This window comes from Centroberyx affinis, unplaced genomic scaffold (assembly GCF_046629955.1).
Source record: "Centroberyx affinis isolate AG114_WGS23_722 - 3 ecotype Tasmania unplaced genomic scaffold, CSIRO-AGI_Caff_v1 ptg002132l_1, whole genome shotgun sequence".
Classification (NCBI taxonomy): domain Eukaryota; kingdom Metazoa; phylum Chordata; class Actinopteri; order Beryciformes; family Berycidae; genus Centroberyx; species Centroberyx affinis.
Genome location: NW_027280453.1, coordinates 304,775 through 321,370, shown reverse-complemented (window position 1 = coordinate 321,370; position 16,596 = coordinate 304,775). Strand labels below are relative to the sequence as shown.

At 42.0% G+C, this 16,596-nt stretch overlaps 1 protein-coding gene across 1 annotated transcript; it reads left to right on the top strand.

The window, feature by feature from the left end:
- Positions 1-629: 629 nt before the first annotated feature.
- Positions 630-3,522, top strand: hs3st1 (heparan sulfate (glucosamine) 3-O-sulfotransferase 1). Its single transcript, XM_071531788.1, has 2 exons — positions 630-836; positions 1,748-3,522. The coding sequence occupies exon 2, from the start codon at positions 1,885-1,887 to the stop codon at positions 2,809-2,811; it is 927 nt and encodes a 308-aa protein (XP_071387889.1). The 5' UTR covers positions 630-836; positions 1,748-1,884; the 3' UTR covers positions 2,812-3,522.
- The last annotated feature ends 13,074 nt before the right edge of the window (positions 3,523-16,596 follow it).

Below are 16,596 nucleotides of genomic sequence, written 5' to 3'. Positions count from 1 at the left end.
CTGTGCAACTTGGACCAGGCGACTACCCACAGATACACTTGCACCGTGGACAAAAGAGAGAAAGAAAGAGAGGGATGAATAACCGGTCTGTCTCTTTCATTGATTTCCCCTGAAAGCTACCCACACCAGGAGTCAGGGGAGAACTCCTGTAGTCTCCACTGAATAGCCTTTTTCAATCCAAATCCTGAGAAGGGGCAGGCTCTCTATGGGCAACAAATTTCTGTATAGAGCAACTCACACTCCTTGATTTTAATACTTCAGGCTTCTCGGTAAGTAGTAGGCTATGTGATTTGAGCTATTGCTGCAAAAAATACCTACAGAGAGAGTAGAGCAATTTTCTGCCTGTGTTATATATAACCACATCACAATATAACCCCACTGTCTCGTCCTGTGCCAAATGCTACACATGTTAGAAACATGACCAGTCCCATACCTGGATCATGTGAGTTGGTCCGTTTCGGGGCAACACTCACAGTTCCTCCTCTGCATCACACCACCACACCGGGAGCGTTACCTCTGTCAAATACCGTAACATTACAACAAAGTGAGTCAGAGGGGGAGTGGTCCTGCGCACGTAATGTAGGCGTGGGCTCCCAACAGCTGACACTCAAAAATCCGGGGAATCGTCCGGGTTGCCAACATAACACAGAGGAGGCGCTCCGGTGAAGTTGTTCCCCGGCTGGAGGCGAGTTTTGTGAGCACGGAACAGACGACGGAGACGCTACACAGCCGGATCATAATACCTGCTGGTTTGGAAGTACGGGTCCTATCTTACAGAGGCAGAACAAACGTGCAAGAAATGAATTCTGTGTCGATGGGACGATTATAGTTCAAAGGTAAGCGATCTTACGGCACTTTACGCATTTATTGGTAAACGCGGACAGCAAGGTAACCAAGCAAACTAACACATGCATTTTACTGGCATGTGGAAAAAATGTGGAATAACATAAACAGGCGCAAAACATGCATGCCATCTGTGCGTGTCTGTGCGTGCGCGTGTTAGGACTATATTTTAAATTTTCTGTCCCTCTGTCCCAAATAACACCAAAGTGTATTACATGTTGTCTATTCTTTAATTTGCAATGTATTTACTACACGTCCCGCATAATTCCCTCTATTAGCATATGATGTTGACAGCTCAGATTCAGTATTGTACACTTTTTATCAGCTAAGTGTTTACAGTAAAAAAAAAAAATCTATTTATTCCTACTTTTATGGCATGGTAACCAGCAATGTAGTAGAGGATCAAACCAGCTAAACTCAGCCTCGAGTATATACACCGTATAAAGGTGTTATGAGCGGATATGATACAGTATAAATTAATTGCATTGTAGTAGTGCCAGTTACATAAGTTACATTAAATAAAATGTAGACTAATACTGTTCTGACAGTAGAATTGTTTTTCTTTGAGCTGTAGCTTAACTTACCTTATGGAGATTACTGAATGGAGTTTAGAGCTTACTCACCTTAATATTTATCACTGTTGTTAAATGCTTTATCATGCGAATATTGCTTCCTCAAAGTTGTTCACTTTTGGTTGGGTGCCTTTCCATTGCCATCAAAGATTTATGTCATGACAGTCGAATTTTTAGACTGTGAACTGTAATTAAATTAAAAGACCAGACATTTTCTGTTATGTAGTTTGTATTATATACTTGCAGGTATTTCCAGAGAGCCTGTCTGTTCTGTCTCTCTGCCAGATACACACCAGGTATCTTACAATCATAACTGTTTTATTTCCTTGCAGTTACTGCTGCTGGCAGCGAAGAGGCAGTTTTTTGCTTTTCAATTGGACCATTGTGTTCGGGCAGCTGTTCCTTCAATGTGGGATACAGTTTTGGTGCTTTCGCCAGGCTGAAATCCTTCAGGGTCAGGACCTCCCTCATGGCGGCCTTGCTCTTCGGGCTGCTGCTTTTTGCAATGCAGTCCCCCCCCATCCCCTCCAGGCCGACGGCTGACGAGGGGCCCCCTTCGCCCCCCACCGCATCCGCTGCGGCTCCCAACGACACCGGGGCCACCGGCCACCCCAACGGGACCCTACAGCAACTTCCCAAGATCATAATCATCGGGGTGAGGAAGGGCGGCACGCGGGCGCTCATCGAGATGCTCAGTCTGCACAGCGCGGTGGCGGCGGCCGAGAACGAGGTGCACTTCTTTGACTGGGAGAGCCACTTTCAGAAAGGCTTGCCCTGGTACCTCAGCCAGATGCCCTACGCCTTCCCCGACCAGCTGACGGTGGAAAAGACCCCGGCCTACTTCACCTCCAGCAAAGTTCCCAAACGCATCCATCAGATGAGCCCCGACATCAAGCTGCTGCTCATCCTCAGAGACCCCACTGAGCGCGTGCTGTCGGACTACACCCAGGTCTTCTACAACCGCCTGCAGAAGCACAAGCGCTACCAGCCCATCGAGTCGGTGCTGGTGAAGGACGGTGAGATCAACCTGGGATACAAAGCTCTCAATCGCAGCCTATACTACGTCCACATGCAGAACTGGTTGCACTACTTCCCCCTGGACAGCATCCACGTTGTGGACGGGGACGCGCTGATCAGGGACCCCTTCCCCGAGATGAAGAGGGTGGAGAGGTTCCTGAGGCTGCAGCCCCAGATAAACGCTTCAAACTTTTACTTTAACAAGACTAAGGGATTCTACTGTTTGAGAGACCATGGGCGAGAGAGGTGTTTACATGATTCAAAAGGCAGGGCTCACCCTCATGTTGCCCCTGCCATCCTCCAGAAACTCTATCAGTTCTTTCATGAACCCAACAAGAAGTTCTTTGAGCTGGTGGGTCGAACATTCAACTGGAACTGAGCGACTGTGTCTCAATATCTCATTGTAGAATTGCTTCAAGCATCAGAGCCTGCTTCAGTGGGGTAAATTTCCATAACTGTCCTGTTTTCCATACTAACTAACTAGAAGACACGAGGCCAATGTAAATTTAAACTAAATCTATTTTTGTATTAGTAATTGTTGCAGCCGTATGATCGAGCCAAATATCAGGGCAGACTGGATATCTCGGTTCATGACAAGCTCTGTTATTGTCTTAACAAAATTTATGTTGTCATTGGGTGCTTTGTCAACCATGTATGCATTTTATTATCTTTCATACTGTTTGGAACCAGCACAGCCGTTTAGCTGGTTGTCTGTCCAAAGCAGATAACTTATCAATAATAATGGCATTCAAAGGTTAGACTGTGTCTGTTAATGTGTCACATGCAGGTAAGTACCGATAAGTTTAATATTGTCATCCTTTCATGTTTTGCTGATATAATAGGCCATTGTTTAATGTCTAACTGCATCTAGTGTTCTGAAGGACCTTTTCCTGCTGCTACGTTTTTCCCAGTCACTTTCAGGCACACGCCATACTGAATATATTTGTTCCTTTTCTTACTCAAATGATTCTTCATGTAAGAGTCAAATAAGTATTATATACATGCTATGTACACATCATGTATTGCTGTTCTTTATGGTGTACTGTAAATATGATAGATTTTTTAAAAGTGAAGGATTAATACCATAATAAAGATGTATTTTATTTTTAATTGTCTGATGTTTTTGTTTGAGTCCACTCATGATTGCTACTCAGTTAACAGTCATAAGCATGTTTCTGTGTATAGACTACACCCATCTGTGTAGATTAGAGGATGATAATGCTTTCTGAATATGTTTTGAACGTGTACAGGGCGTTATCACACAAGCATAGAAAAGTAGAGCTGAGATGTGATTGTTTACAATGATAACCGTCTTGAATTTCCTGCTTAGCCACCCTCTATGTATATAAGTAAATACAGACAGCAACAGCTATTAGTATCTTTGAAAATACTGTTATGCTGTCGGGGAAACTGCTGTCGGGCATAATGGCTTTGCGTTTGTCCGATGCTTCTTGGTAATTGTCAGTGTGAATTTACACACACATTCAGAGTAAATTTTGCTATTATGAATGGCGATTAGCATAAGTGAATTGAGAGTGGGCAGCTAGGTAAACTCAAATTCAAGCACAATTCAAACCATGAGAAATCAAAAGAGAAGTTGTTTATGCCCAAGGGTGTGATCTTACTCAGTTTTTAGAGAGGCAAGGGATTATTTATTCAAATCGTATTTGCTACTTTGAAAACATCAGCAGCACCGTCTCAAAGACATTAAGCTCCAAAACCTAGCTGTTTCATATTTGAATGTGGCCTAGATTTATTCAGAGGCTTATTGGGACTCTGCAGACAGAACGTTAACCTTGTTGCCCCTTAAATGCAGACCAAAGCATTCTTCATTTCTCTCTCTCTCTCTCTCTCTCTTTCTCTTTCTCCCTTTTTCTTTTTTCTCTTTTTTTCTCTCTCAGAGGGGAGGAATTCTATTCGCTGAGCTGAGCTGGTTCAAGTCTACATATGTTTTTGCGGATAGTGTTGAGTAATACTATCAATGGCTATCAGCAGAGCAGGTTTGGGGAGGTTGTAAGCATAGGGGAGAGGGAAACAGTAAATGGATAGAGCATGTAGAAATAGAGAGCGAGGTGGAGGCTGAGATCTTGTGAGATTATCAGCCAACTGCGTTCGTCATTTGGCATGTGCAGCGATACGCAGAATTGGCATGTTCTGCTTTTGGTGTTGCTGTGTTGCTTTGAAGGTGTCAGGTCTCCAGATGGTCTCCGAAGCAGTCACATCTGGAGGAACTTGCAGGAGCGCACATGCAGTTGCTCCACTCCAAATCAAAACTACAGCATAGTGCAGGCGGTGACGTTCCCAATGTCACAACTTAAACGGAGTCAGACGAGGACTCTGTATTCTTTGTACGTATTTCAGTCACCAAGGACTCCAAACTCATACAATAGGTGATTTAAGAACAAGTGGCAGAGAGAGGAAATCGTAGATGGGAATAATATAAAAGCCTTGGCCCAAAAACCTCGGCCCAAGCTGAGGCAGGTGCTCACCGCTGAAGCTTTTCCGAATTCTTGCTGCTGAAATTACTTTCAACGAGGACACAACCTCTCTTCTTCATCTCGCCGTTTCTGTCTCTAGTTTTTTGTAGCTCTCTCTCTCTCTGCTCTGCTTACACGTTATTGAACATCAGAGGAGCATCTATTAAGAGTTCATGAACGCCCCATTAGTCTAGTCAACTGTGGAGCCCTCTAAAGTTTTACAGTCACAGATTTCCCTTAACATCGCCTAATTAATCTCAGCCACATAATTAATTTGCCTGCTCGCCCTACATGCAGTATAGGAGCGGTAAACCAGGGCTACCACCAGGATTAATAGCCTTGCCCTCCTCCTGGCGCCTTCCCCCCTGCCATAACACCATTTAGTGTGGAAGTTTCTGGAGAAGTTGGAGCCACCCCCCTCTCCTTGCTGCCGGCCCACACCAGTTGTTTCTGAAGGGGCTTGTTTCCTCCAAATCACAATCATCCATTCTGGACGTTTCAAAGGATGATGTGATCCAATGGAGCACAACCCCTTCTGCGGTTACCAGGGCTGCAACTCTCTTTAATTGGAATAGATTGTTTATCCACTCAATGTGTGAAGCCCGGCAGAAATAACGTGCACACACACACACACACACACATACACAAATGTACGTGCACACACACGTGCATGCTCACACACACACACACACACACACACACACACACACTGCCTATTGGTTAGCTCAGCGAAATCAATAAGAGAGTTTTAAGCAGTCTTTCAGTTCCTCTGAGAGAAGGAAGAAAAGAAAGGATGAAATGCAGACATATAGGACTGTTCATTTTTTATCCCCTCCCTTTTTATTCTAAAGCATCTAATTTCAAGTTCATTTTAGTTAGTTTAGTTTTTGTTTTTTTTACATGTTTGAGCAGTAGCTATGTTCTGAGTATGTTACCACCATGTCACCATAGGGACATGAATCCCATGCAGCACCTATAGGCCTATATAGTAAAGATGAGGGAAAATCACTGGAGAACAGAAAATATATTTTTAAATGAGTCATGCTGTGGATGTAGGCCCATTCAGTAACGTGGTAAGTAAAAGTGAATGATTTGATAAGGCACATTTTTGTTTTAGGTCACTGTGACAGTTATCTGTCTAGTCTTTAGCCCAATCCCCTTTGGTTCTAGTTGTAGCTTTAGTTCCCTCATATAACCTTAACAAGCCATTGCTTTCGGCTTTGTTGCTTTATTTTTTGGACTGGTCAGTGAGTGCCTCAACGGCTTCCTATATTGTCTATGCTGCTGACCGCCGCTGCAGGTGTCATCCACAGCCCTATAGATGGAGAAGAGATGAAACATTGAAAATAATTGATGACACTAGCACTGCATTTGCAGCGAGCTATATTCAGCGGTGGTATACTCCAACAAAAGATGAAGCTGCTTCTTTATGGAGGAGGTAACCTTGAAACCAGGACACAGCGAGCAGTGAAAAGATTCTAAGAAACCTCTCTATCTTATCTGCAGCCTTTACAAGCATCTTTGATTAAACCATGACGGAGAGAACAGTGAATCTAGCATTCAATCAAAGCATCAATATAATTCATCATAAAAAGGCAAATCGGTCAAGTTGAATGTATTTGAAAGCAACATTTTGGTCCCAGGTAGCCTTTCCCGATTCACTATTAAAAGAGCATCTAAAGCCTTTTGAATCTCAAAAAAGGTGCGTCTGACAGTCATCGATTCATACATGAAATTCATACATGAAATTGCAATGAAATATTCACCCCGGGTGGCACCTTTATCCACAACTTTTTCACATGAAATTCCCCAGGTATCGCATCCCAAACCCCAACAGCATTAGTGTGATTCTCTACCCATTGAGCTACACAGTTAATGAGTAACACCTTGGAATGCAGATGTTCTTGTGATGCTGTTTTTTTTGTATTAAAACGTTCAGTGTCCCCTAAACTGAATGCAAGATTGGTGTAGCATGATGTTGTTTTAAATAACATGCTGGAAATATCCAGAGCCCTTTCTCCACCCAGTTGCGATCCAGGAATTCTGGAGAAGCAGTTGGTGGATTAGGAACTGGAGATTCCCATATAAACAATCTTGGCCTGTAAAAAAAATTAAGTCTTAGTCCTCCTGACTCCAAGAAAAAGACCCTTCCCATTTTTCCATACTAACAGAAAGCGATTTGGCAGTAGATGAGGAGATTAAATAAATTGAATCACCTTAATTAAATACAACAGCATATGAGTTATTTTTCTCTTGCAGGAGGTCACACAAATCATCAATTTCCCTCCATGCATATTATATCTTTGAGCGTTTTCATTTTGCAACTCGACAGCGCAACAAATAACGCTAAGATATTAAATCAGAAAAATGTGGTTTTACTTCTGAACGAGCTGCTTTCCCGATCCTATTTATCCTCTCAGAACTAATGGAACGTAAATATATATGTCATTATTACCAAAGGCAGAGGCAGAGCCCTCGCTGTATGATGTATGTATGCATTTCCCCATCATTCCTTCATCTCTGTCAGGGTCTGCATGTGCTGTTGCTGTGCGAGCCAGTCATTGCTGCGCTCTGTTATCAGTCATTCCCTGGCATGGTCTTCTTTGGCAGAGGAATAAGCCCCCATGGCCAAGGATAACTCCCACTGCTACCAGACACCTCTGCCTGGGTAAAGCATGACTGGGCCTACAGATAGAACTCACTCCCTCTCTGTGTGTGTGTGTGTATGTGTGTGTGTGTGTGTGTAGTGTGTGCAACATGCATTTCGGGGTCATGATTTGCCATGTATTGGGTCGCTGTGTGTTGTGTGTGCATGTGCGTTTGTGTATGTGCATATCGCTGTTAACCTGTGAAAACCTCATACCTTCAATTGGGGTGATTTTAATGTTTTCACTCCAGTTGAAGGATTACATGCTCCAGGGCTCATGAAACCATTTTAAAACCCATTAAATAAACTCAAAAATACATGGTGGTCAAGCTAAAAACAAGGCGGTTTTTCTTAGTTCCTGAAAAGTTGACGTTTTGGAGATGCAAGGTTTCCCCCCTGACGGCGACGATATGTATGTGTACATGTGTGAATTTGCATGGAAGCCCGTATATGTGTGGGATTATGTATCTGTGTGTGTCCAGTCATAGAGAGCTGTACACCATATGGATTTTTAGCAGGATTTTCAAACACTGAGCTCCAAAACCCAGACTCTCCCAAGAGACCGAAACCCCAGAATAGCTCTAAATGGGTTCCTTTACTAGGACTGTTGTTTGAAATAGTTCCATTTCTTCTTGACATTACTACTGAGCTCATTTGGACATTGCCGACTCTCAAGTTATATTGCACTGTTACTCTACTTGTAAGAAAACATCGTCTCTCTTGTCCAAAAGACATAACAACACTGTTAGTTCTCCAGACACGCAACAAATGTTCTATGTGTACATACTGCATATGGTTCACCTCAAACCCAAATGACAAGTGAGATCGCTCGAAGTACTGTATTACAACATAACTGAATATCCTGCTTTTTCACTGTCTTGATTGGAAAGAGCAAAGCTGCTCCATATTGAAACCATGTGCGGGCTTGTCCCTTGATAGTGGTGTAATAGCTGTATACACGTGCTGGGGAAGCCTAATTCCAGGTCAGTGAAAAACAACACACATATTGGTAATACTCTGATTGAACTGAGGCCTCCTTAAGGGGTTTTGAGGCTGGAATTCAGAGGGAGATTGATCTCTCCTTATGCAATTATGTTTGGCCAAATACAACATGGTGCAATGATGGAAAAATTTAATTTTTGATAAGTGAGTAAGACTTATCACTGGACCTCCATTCCTCCCCAGTCAAGCTGCACTGTGTTCCATTTATATGTTTTCCAAAGTTTTTTAAGACAAGCATTTCTCAAAAGCACCTCGTATCCCCAAATGTCAGTCCAAGAAAATAGAAAACAGGTGGTAAGTCCGCTTGCTGTGAAAAGACTAAATTACATTCAATCAGCGTACCTAGGGAGGAAAATTTCCCTCTGCCTCGCGCCAAGATCTCCAAATAAAGAGAGGAAAATCAATTGCTTGTTTCATGATTGACCAAATCCCTTCACCCGTGAGTCTTGAAATCCAATGACCTGCAAGGCTGATGTATTGCTTCTCACCTGGAGATTGATAATGCAATCTTTTCACTAATTGACCCATGACCATTTAAAAGTTGCAGTGATAGAAACATCCTTTCCATTCTGTATCTCACACCTTAAGTTTTTTTTTTTTTTTTTCCCCATTGTCAACACCTGAGAAGCCATCATCATACTATAAAGCAAGGAATCTCTGTCTGTATGAGTGTCCTTCGCATATCTCGAGAACGGTTCATCCGATCTACTTCACACTTGGCGGGTGTATTGCTGGGGACCCAAGGACATGCAGTTGTTTGGATGAGCGGTTCTCGAGAAAGCTGCAAGCAGCAATACCAGAGGCCAAGCAATCGGCCCGTTCCGAACAGGCACGTTTTGAACGGGCACTGCACTAGTTACCATAAATTCATTTCAATGTTGTTTGAATAATTGTTTGTGATTTTATGGGATGAGCTCTTGAGTCATATTCAGCTTGAAATGGTTAGTAGTAAGCCTGTTTATGCCTTCCTGATCACAAAAGCAAAGCAGATTCAAGATTTATGGCCTATGGCTGTTTGGAAATTTTGCAAACAAATGTTCTGGCATGGCATGACAGTGTTTTTGTTTAAGAACTGCATTATATTTTGTTGTTATGTTTCTTTTTTTTTTTTACAATGCTGCTTTGTTTTTTTTTACTTATATATGTAATTTTCCCATAGCTTCATAAGAATTTAGAAGAAAGTAGGGCAAAGCTCCTTTTGAAAGACTGACTCATCAAACTGCACCAGGTGTGTCACTGTACAGCAAATTTGAAACACAGAGATCATCTTTGTTGTGCACATTGTGAGTCAGGGCTTTTGATCTGTCAGCTTTTCCTCAGTGAAAATCAGAGTATCAGAATATAACCAGTGGGATTTAACCAGATACTTCCAACCGCTGACCTTGGTCACAGTGTATAAAGGCAACTAGTCAACAGCCTGAATACAAAATTTCTCTCAGAGTGAGAGAAACATATGCGGCAACTTTTACTTGCAGTATCCACCACATCACAGAATCTCTCTATTTCTTACATTCTCTCTGAAGTCAAAAGATGAATATACAATGGCAGCCGAATCCTTGGCTCACAGTCCTTCAATCTTACAGATCAAACGCACTTATCAACAATCCTGAGGAGGCTCACAGCACTTTCTCACACATCTGTCAACGTTTTCTGGTGCTCTGCCTCTCGGTTCCCAACAAGAACAAGTTTGAGCATTAAAAGTTCCCCAGAGAGAGGTGAGAGTAGAAAAGAGGCAGAGAGGACATTGATCTGGTTGTGTAACATGGTGCAGTTTGCCATAGGTCAATGGAATTCCATCAGCTTTTTCCCCTTCGGTCAATATCCATCTGAAGAGTCTCTACAGACATTGTCTTCCCTTAGCCTTGGTTAGACAATTGTATTCTATCTCCAGCCAGCTGCTTTCAGTGAGAGGACTGACCAGAATCAGATTGCAACAGGAAAAGCCTAAAAAAAAAACACTTGATGAAGATGGTTCCACAGAAAATAAATTGCACACACTGTATTCTGCCTGGTGTACTCTGCCTCGTTTATAACCAGCGGAGAAACTTTCTCCATTATCCTCAAGTGAGGAAACCACTAATCTAACTTGCTCTCTTAGTTAGACATTTAGGTTATTTCTGTTGTTATGTTTGAAATCTTTGTTTGGTTTCTGGTTTGTCCAACTCCCAAGGAGATGTTCTGTGTCTCCGCTGCACCTTCATCAAAGCTACCTAGATCACACCTAACTGTTAAAACAAACATTGAAGAAACATGTCAAAAGAGACTTTAGGACATTTGATTGAAGGGGGGTGTTTGGATTGTAATTCAATGCTTGACCAGGATGTGGGTCTGCAGACAGCGTCATGCTGATGAGAACTAGGGTTTTTGTTAGGATCGTGATCACTGTTCCTCTCTCTGTCCAGTTCCACTGCCTTCCATCACTTCTGTCACAACAATCTGTCAGAACATTCTGTCACAACAAAAGGCCGTTTTCACGTTCTGTTTCTCAGCTTCTGCACTGAGAAACCGGTACATTACAGCTTCCTGTTGCCAGCTCTAACCTTCACTAAATCATTCCACAGCCTGCCCAAAATTTTGAATTTGTTACATTATGTATCTAGTGATAGTAACCATTACAGTTTTGTTGTTTTTGTTGGATTGGTTTGTCCATAAGTTGCAAAAAGAAACATACACAGGAAGTTGTATGTACCAGTTTAGCTGTTACCGTGACAATGTGAAAAGGCTATATTACTGAAAGAGTAACGACACACTAAAACCTCTCTTCCAGTTGAGACTGTATGCTCGCTGTAGAGGAAGATCTGAACCTGTCTGACACCAAAATCTCACTGCTCTGCATGCTTATTGTTGCTCCCTCTAGTGGTTTCAATGTCCCTTTTGGAATTAAGGTGTAATTATGTACTCTTTGTTAATGACAATATCATTGATTGGGTGTGCTCAGGTCAACCAGGCACTCTCTCACCTCCTCCCTTTCTGCCTGCTGCTAAGCTCCACAGTTGCATACACAAAACGGCAAAGAGAGCAGTGGACAGTTAAACCTGTTGGTGGCATCACTCTCAAACAAAGCACAATGCCCTATTGTTGTATGAAAATGATTTGAGAGTGATTTCCTCACTAGCAGATGCTCATAGTATTCCCTAGTCAAAGCAAGACATGTTTTAATCCTCCTTTAGCCATCTGTCAAACTGAAATCAACATCTCAGACATAGTTTAGAATTCAGTTGTTTGATCCAAAGTGTTGTTGAAGATATTACATTTTTCAAATGGTTTATATGTTTAAAGAAAATAGACCTAGGTCAGTGTTTATTTCCAGCTAGCAGGATTCTGGTGAACTCAGCAGCTTCCATTTTGAAGGTGGCTCTCATAGTTCAACTCAGAGTCAATGAGACTATTTTGCATATTACCTTGGCAACTGCCTTTTTATCATTAGGCTACTGTTCAGAATTTCCTTAATAGTAGTCTCATTCTAACCCAGACATTTCGTATGGAAATGTGACTCCTCCCTGCTTTGACAAAATGAGGCTCTCAGCAGAAAGGATTTTGTTTCTCACTCAAAAACAAGGCGCATATTAACATATCAAGGAGCTAGAAAGGAGATTGTGAGATATTCTAAACATCCTCCCAGTGGACATTTGACAATAGATGTCTGGTTTTATTGGGGTGGCATACTAGCCATGTGAATTTCAATCACAACATTATGTATAGCTTTGATACTGCTTAGCTTGGAAACTATTTTTTTTCCTTGGGGTGCCGAAACACTGTTTTATCTTCTTGGTTCAAACTGTAATTGTTTTGTTTTCTGTGTTTTATAGTTGTCATATGTGCATAAAAATATACCAGACTAAAGCAAAACCTCCTGTTACAAAAAAATATTTGAGTGCTTTGCTGTGTGCCTGCATGGGTAAAGTTGACATCTTTCCGTCTCTGCAGTTTGTACAAAAACCGCAACTCATACAAAGTGACGTGTCAAAAATTCACCAGTCCTCAATGTCGTATTTACATAAACGCTGCCAAAGGAGGTCAGTGTAGCTTTCTGTGCCTTGTGGCGGTTTTGCGGAGCAGACGACAAGAAGTGGAACTGTAGTGCTGTTGGTGTGTGATAGCAGTGTGTGGGGGCTCTGGGGGGTGCATTAGCCGCTGTCTGGCGTCTGAGAGGGTGAAGGGGAGTGGGAGAGAGGCTTAATGTCTGTCTACTTCTATTTCCCTCTTAATTTCACACACTGTTGAGTCAGCCTATTGACTGACTGCTTATGGTGACGCTGGCAGTCCACCAACACTGCAGAGGAGGCGGTGCATATAACTCTTCCTCACTGCTCCATTTCACCATATAGGACCTCTCTCTAGCCCACCACTTATTTAATAAGCTGATGCGGGGCCCATTCTCACCCATCCATGTGTATGTGTAACCTGCCTCCTACATGGGAGTGTGTGTGTGATGCACTTATCAGGTTGTCGCTGCGTGCATCCCTGGAAGAGAGAGTGTGTGTGTGTGTGTGTGTGTGTGTGTGTGTGTGTGCGTATGCGTGCACTATATTTTTGTGTGTGAGAAAGAGGGGCGAAGTAAGAAAGAGTGATACCACATCCACTCTGAAGGCTCTTAGCACCTTAGTGTCCCGTGTGTCCAGCCTCCAAAATCGATACTTCTCTACTCTTCATCCTAAACTTCCCCTAACTTTTTAGATCTCACACAGAAAGTCACCAGTGGGGGGAAAACATTATTTCTTCCGTCTGAAAAGACTCTACACACAGAAGACAGACGAAACATAATTTCCTCCCTCTGAAGAGTCTCATAATCAAATGATAATAGACTTCAAGGGCTCCAACCTAAGCCTGTCTAGGTAGCCAGACTATGGATTCAGCAAAAGCTGCAGCGCTGTGCATCATTACTTTAACAAAGTATAATTTGTCAAGATGTCAACAAAGCAGAAATTAGATGCAATCCAGGTCACTATAGACCCATAATGTTCCAAAAATTGGTTTCCGCACCTGCTACGAATTCCATCTCTTTCAAATTGCAAGCCAATCTTTTCTCAAGCCAAAGGGAAGTTGCTTGAACAACTGTTTAGAGGAAGATTCAATAAAAACAACATAGACAGTAAATCGAGTCTGTCTGCACGGAACAACAAAGTACACTGAAATTGGCCTTTTTTTTCTAGGTCACAGGAATAAATAAGGTAAATCACCATCTTGTAATCTGGCTGCTGTCACCTTGTTCCTCTGGTAAAGGCCCTTATCAGCGTCGACAGCGCTGTAGCCATTTTGTTTGCAGGGTGTAAATAACATTACATTGGTCATGAAGCGAGATAAGGTGTTCCATGAAATGTGAACCACCTCAACACATTCTGACAGGTGGCTGATATTCCATAAAGTTGATTTGGTTTGAGGGCGAGAACATCGGAAAATGAGGTGCAGAAATATGTTTGGATACTTGGAGATATCAGTGCGAAATTGGGTTGTGAATTTTCCCTGATGATACCGAGCGTGTCGGTATCATTGTGCGCCGTGAATGTGTCAACTCCGGGGAGAGACGATGACTTATTTATAAATGGGGCTTTATTGCTATTAATTTTTTACAAGGTAATATCTGTAATTTCCGCTTTCTCACAGACAGCGCAAGACTATTATCAATGGAGAGATGGAGAAAGAGGGAGACTGAAAAGAAAGAGAGAGAGTGAGAGTGTTTTGCATGTTTGGAGGTGTGTATTCATGTTCCCTATGGCAGCACATTCCCCGTGTTTGTCCTCTCCCCTCCCTCCATAATAAACCCCCGGTGTTACAGGCCCTGTGAAGGAAGCTTCCAGCAATAGGCTTCTTTAACAGGAGAGAGAGCCACGTCTGCCCCCATGATTTGTTATTCAGTGAACCGCATCTCTAGAGAAATGGATTTACTGGCGTGCCCTCTGCAGAGGAATGAAGGTCGGCCCCTACCTTAGAGATGCCATTTGCAGCGCGATGCAATTGTTAATACGCAGCTTTGAGAAAAGCAGGCAGAAAAACATTCATACCCATTTGGAATTCCGGTGATAGCGTGATGGAGAGAGATGAAAAGAGGGGGGAGGATGGATTAGGAGGGCAGAGGCAGAGCCAATCTTGTGTGTTTCTTTCTCTCTGAGCAGCGGTCCGCAGTTTCTTACACTGGGGGAGAAATGTTACGACAGCAGCCACTGTCAAACTGCACACCTTCCTGTTAGTTTCCATAGTTTGGAGGAAGATTCCACCTTTGACCCTAGGAATGTGTGGGGCCTCATAGTGAAGGCAGGACACATGTAGTTTTAAACCTGGCACTAGTCCAGCATGGCATGCATGTGTAGCCAATGGCATGTTATGGTACAGTATGCTATGTATCATTTAATTATTATGAGATAGAGTTTATTAGATAGACCTTCAGTCCCCTAGAGGAAATTAGTCTTTTTTATGTATTTTTAATTTAACCTTTATGTAACCAGGTAGAGTCTCATTGAGATTAAAAACTTATTTTGCATGAGAGACCTGGCCCCAAGACAGCAGTAATTAAAAATACATTAAGTTACAGATAATACAACACAGAAAATAACATACAAAAATAGAAACATAACACTGCATCATGTCAAATACAAATAAAAATCAAGTGCAATCAAATGTGGATTGGGGATTGTGGATTTAAAAAGTCTTCCTTCCCAGTGTAATGTATCTCAAAATCACATATACTGTAATTCCTTTCCTACTATTGCTAGAGGTATGGAAGTGAAGACACATACAAGTGCTGCTGCTCACAAAAAACTATAAGAAAAAAATAAAAACAAATATATACAATCAATAATGATGAGCCATTAGGTAAAAGTTCTTCCCTCATATCCAAACACAAATAAGAATAAGAGCACGCTGATGTCTCAGTTTGATGTAATAATTTCATAGCCTTGCTCAGAGTTGTTTCAAAAATGTAGGACAAGGTTTTGCATGGAAACCCTCGCTATCTAGACAGTTTCAAAAATCCATCCTTCCTCAGCTTGTCGTGTGCAGACAAAGCCACTGTAGTGCTGCCAGTTTGTTTTGGGGTTTTTTCTTCACATGATTGCTGCACTGTTGCTGCACTTTTCCTCCAGTCCCAAGTGGAATGGTTTGGAAAATCATGAAGTATTAATCCAGGATAGATGCAGGATGCAGGGACTTCACCGCTGTAATGTATCTCAAAACATAAACTATATGCTATTTTCAGACATGTCAAAGAAACGAAGTACAAACCAATTAAATATGAACATTTCCACATGTAACAATACACAAAATCCCCATTTATGGCTCTGTTTTCTGAAGTGACACAGCTTCAATTTGAAGTGCCTGTATATGTAGTGTATTGTTAGTGCTTTATACCCTGTACTTCTTTTCTTTTTTGGTCCATAAATTTTCCCTCCCCTTCTCCTCTTCCCTTTACTGATATATTTCCCTTGGGAAAAGGTGGGTTGAAACAATATCCCAATCTATCTCATTGTTTACAGTCCATTAATCTAGCTTCTTTACCTAGCCATGGTGAAAGAAAGTTGTATTCTACCTGTGTGAGTGTGTTAATAAAGCTGGTAGTTGGGAAAACTTTTGACTTCTTTTTGTCATGTCATGCTACAGGACCTAATGCAGTGCTAATACTCCTCTGCTGAGCTTTGCTTGTCTGGGAACTGTCTAATGTGGGTGCTACATCCTTTTGTTGTGTTGAACTGTGCTTTTTAATTTAGTTTATTTTGAAAGTTTTGCATAAAGTCTTCCAATATGCCCCATGTTTTTCCTCTTAAAAAATGTCATCACTGCACTGTACAGACACCCTATTAAGCCACTTCATATGGTGTGGCCAAATAATATCATGGCTAAAATGATTGTTATCACTATTTGTTGTTATAGAATATTGCACCTTTTCTGATTTTTGTCTTGGCAAAAAGAGCTCAGCTTTGTTCATTTTGGCACTGCCTGATTTGGGCGGTATTTCCTTCTGCTTATCTTCAAAATAAATGGTCTTCCATATTAACGATATCTGTTGGGACTCATGATCCTTCAATAATACAGATTACACTGGTCA

Excerpts from the sequence above, each read along its gene's own strand:
- hs3st1 (XM_071531788.1), top strand. The coding sequence starts at position 1,885 with ATGGCGGCCTTGCTCTTCGGGCTGCTGCTTTTTGCAATGCAGTCCCCC.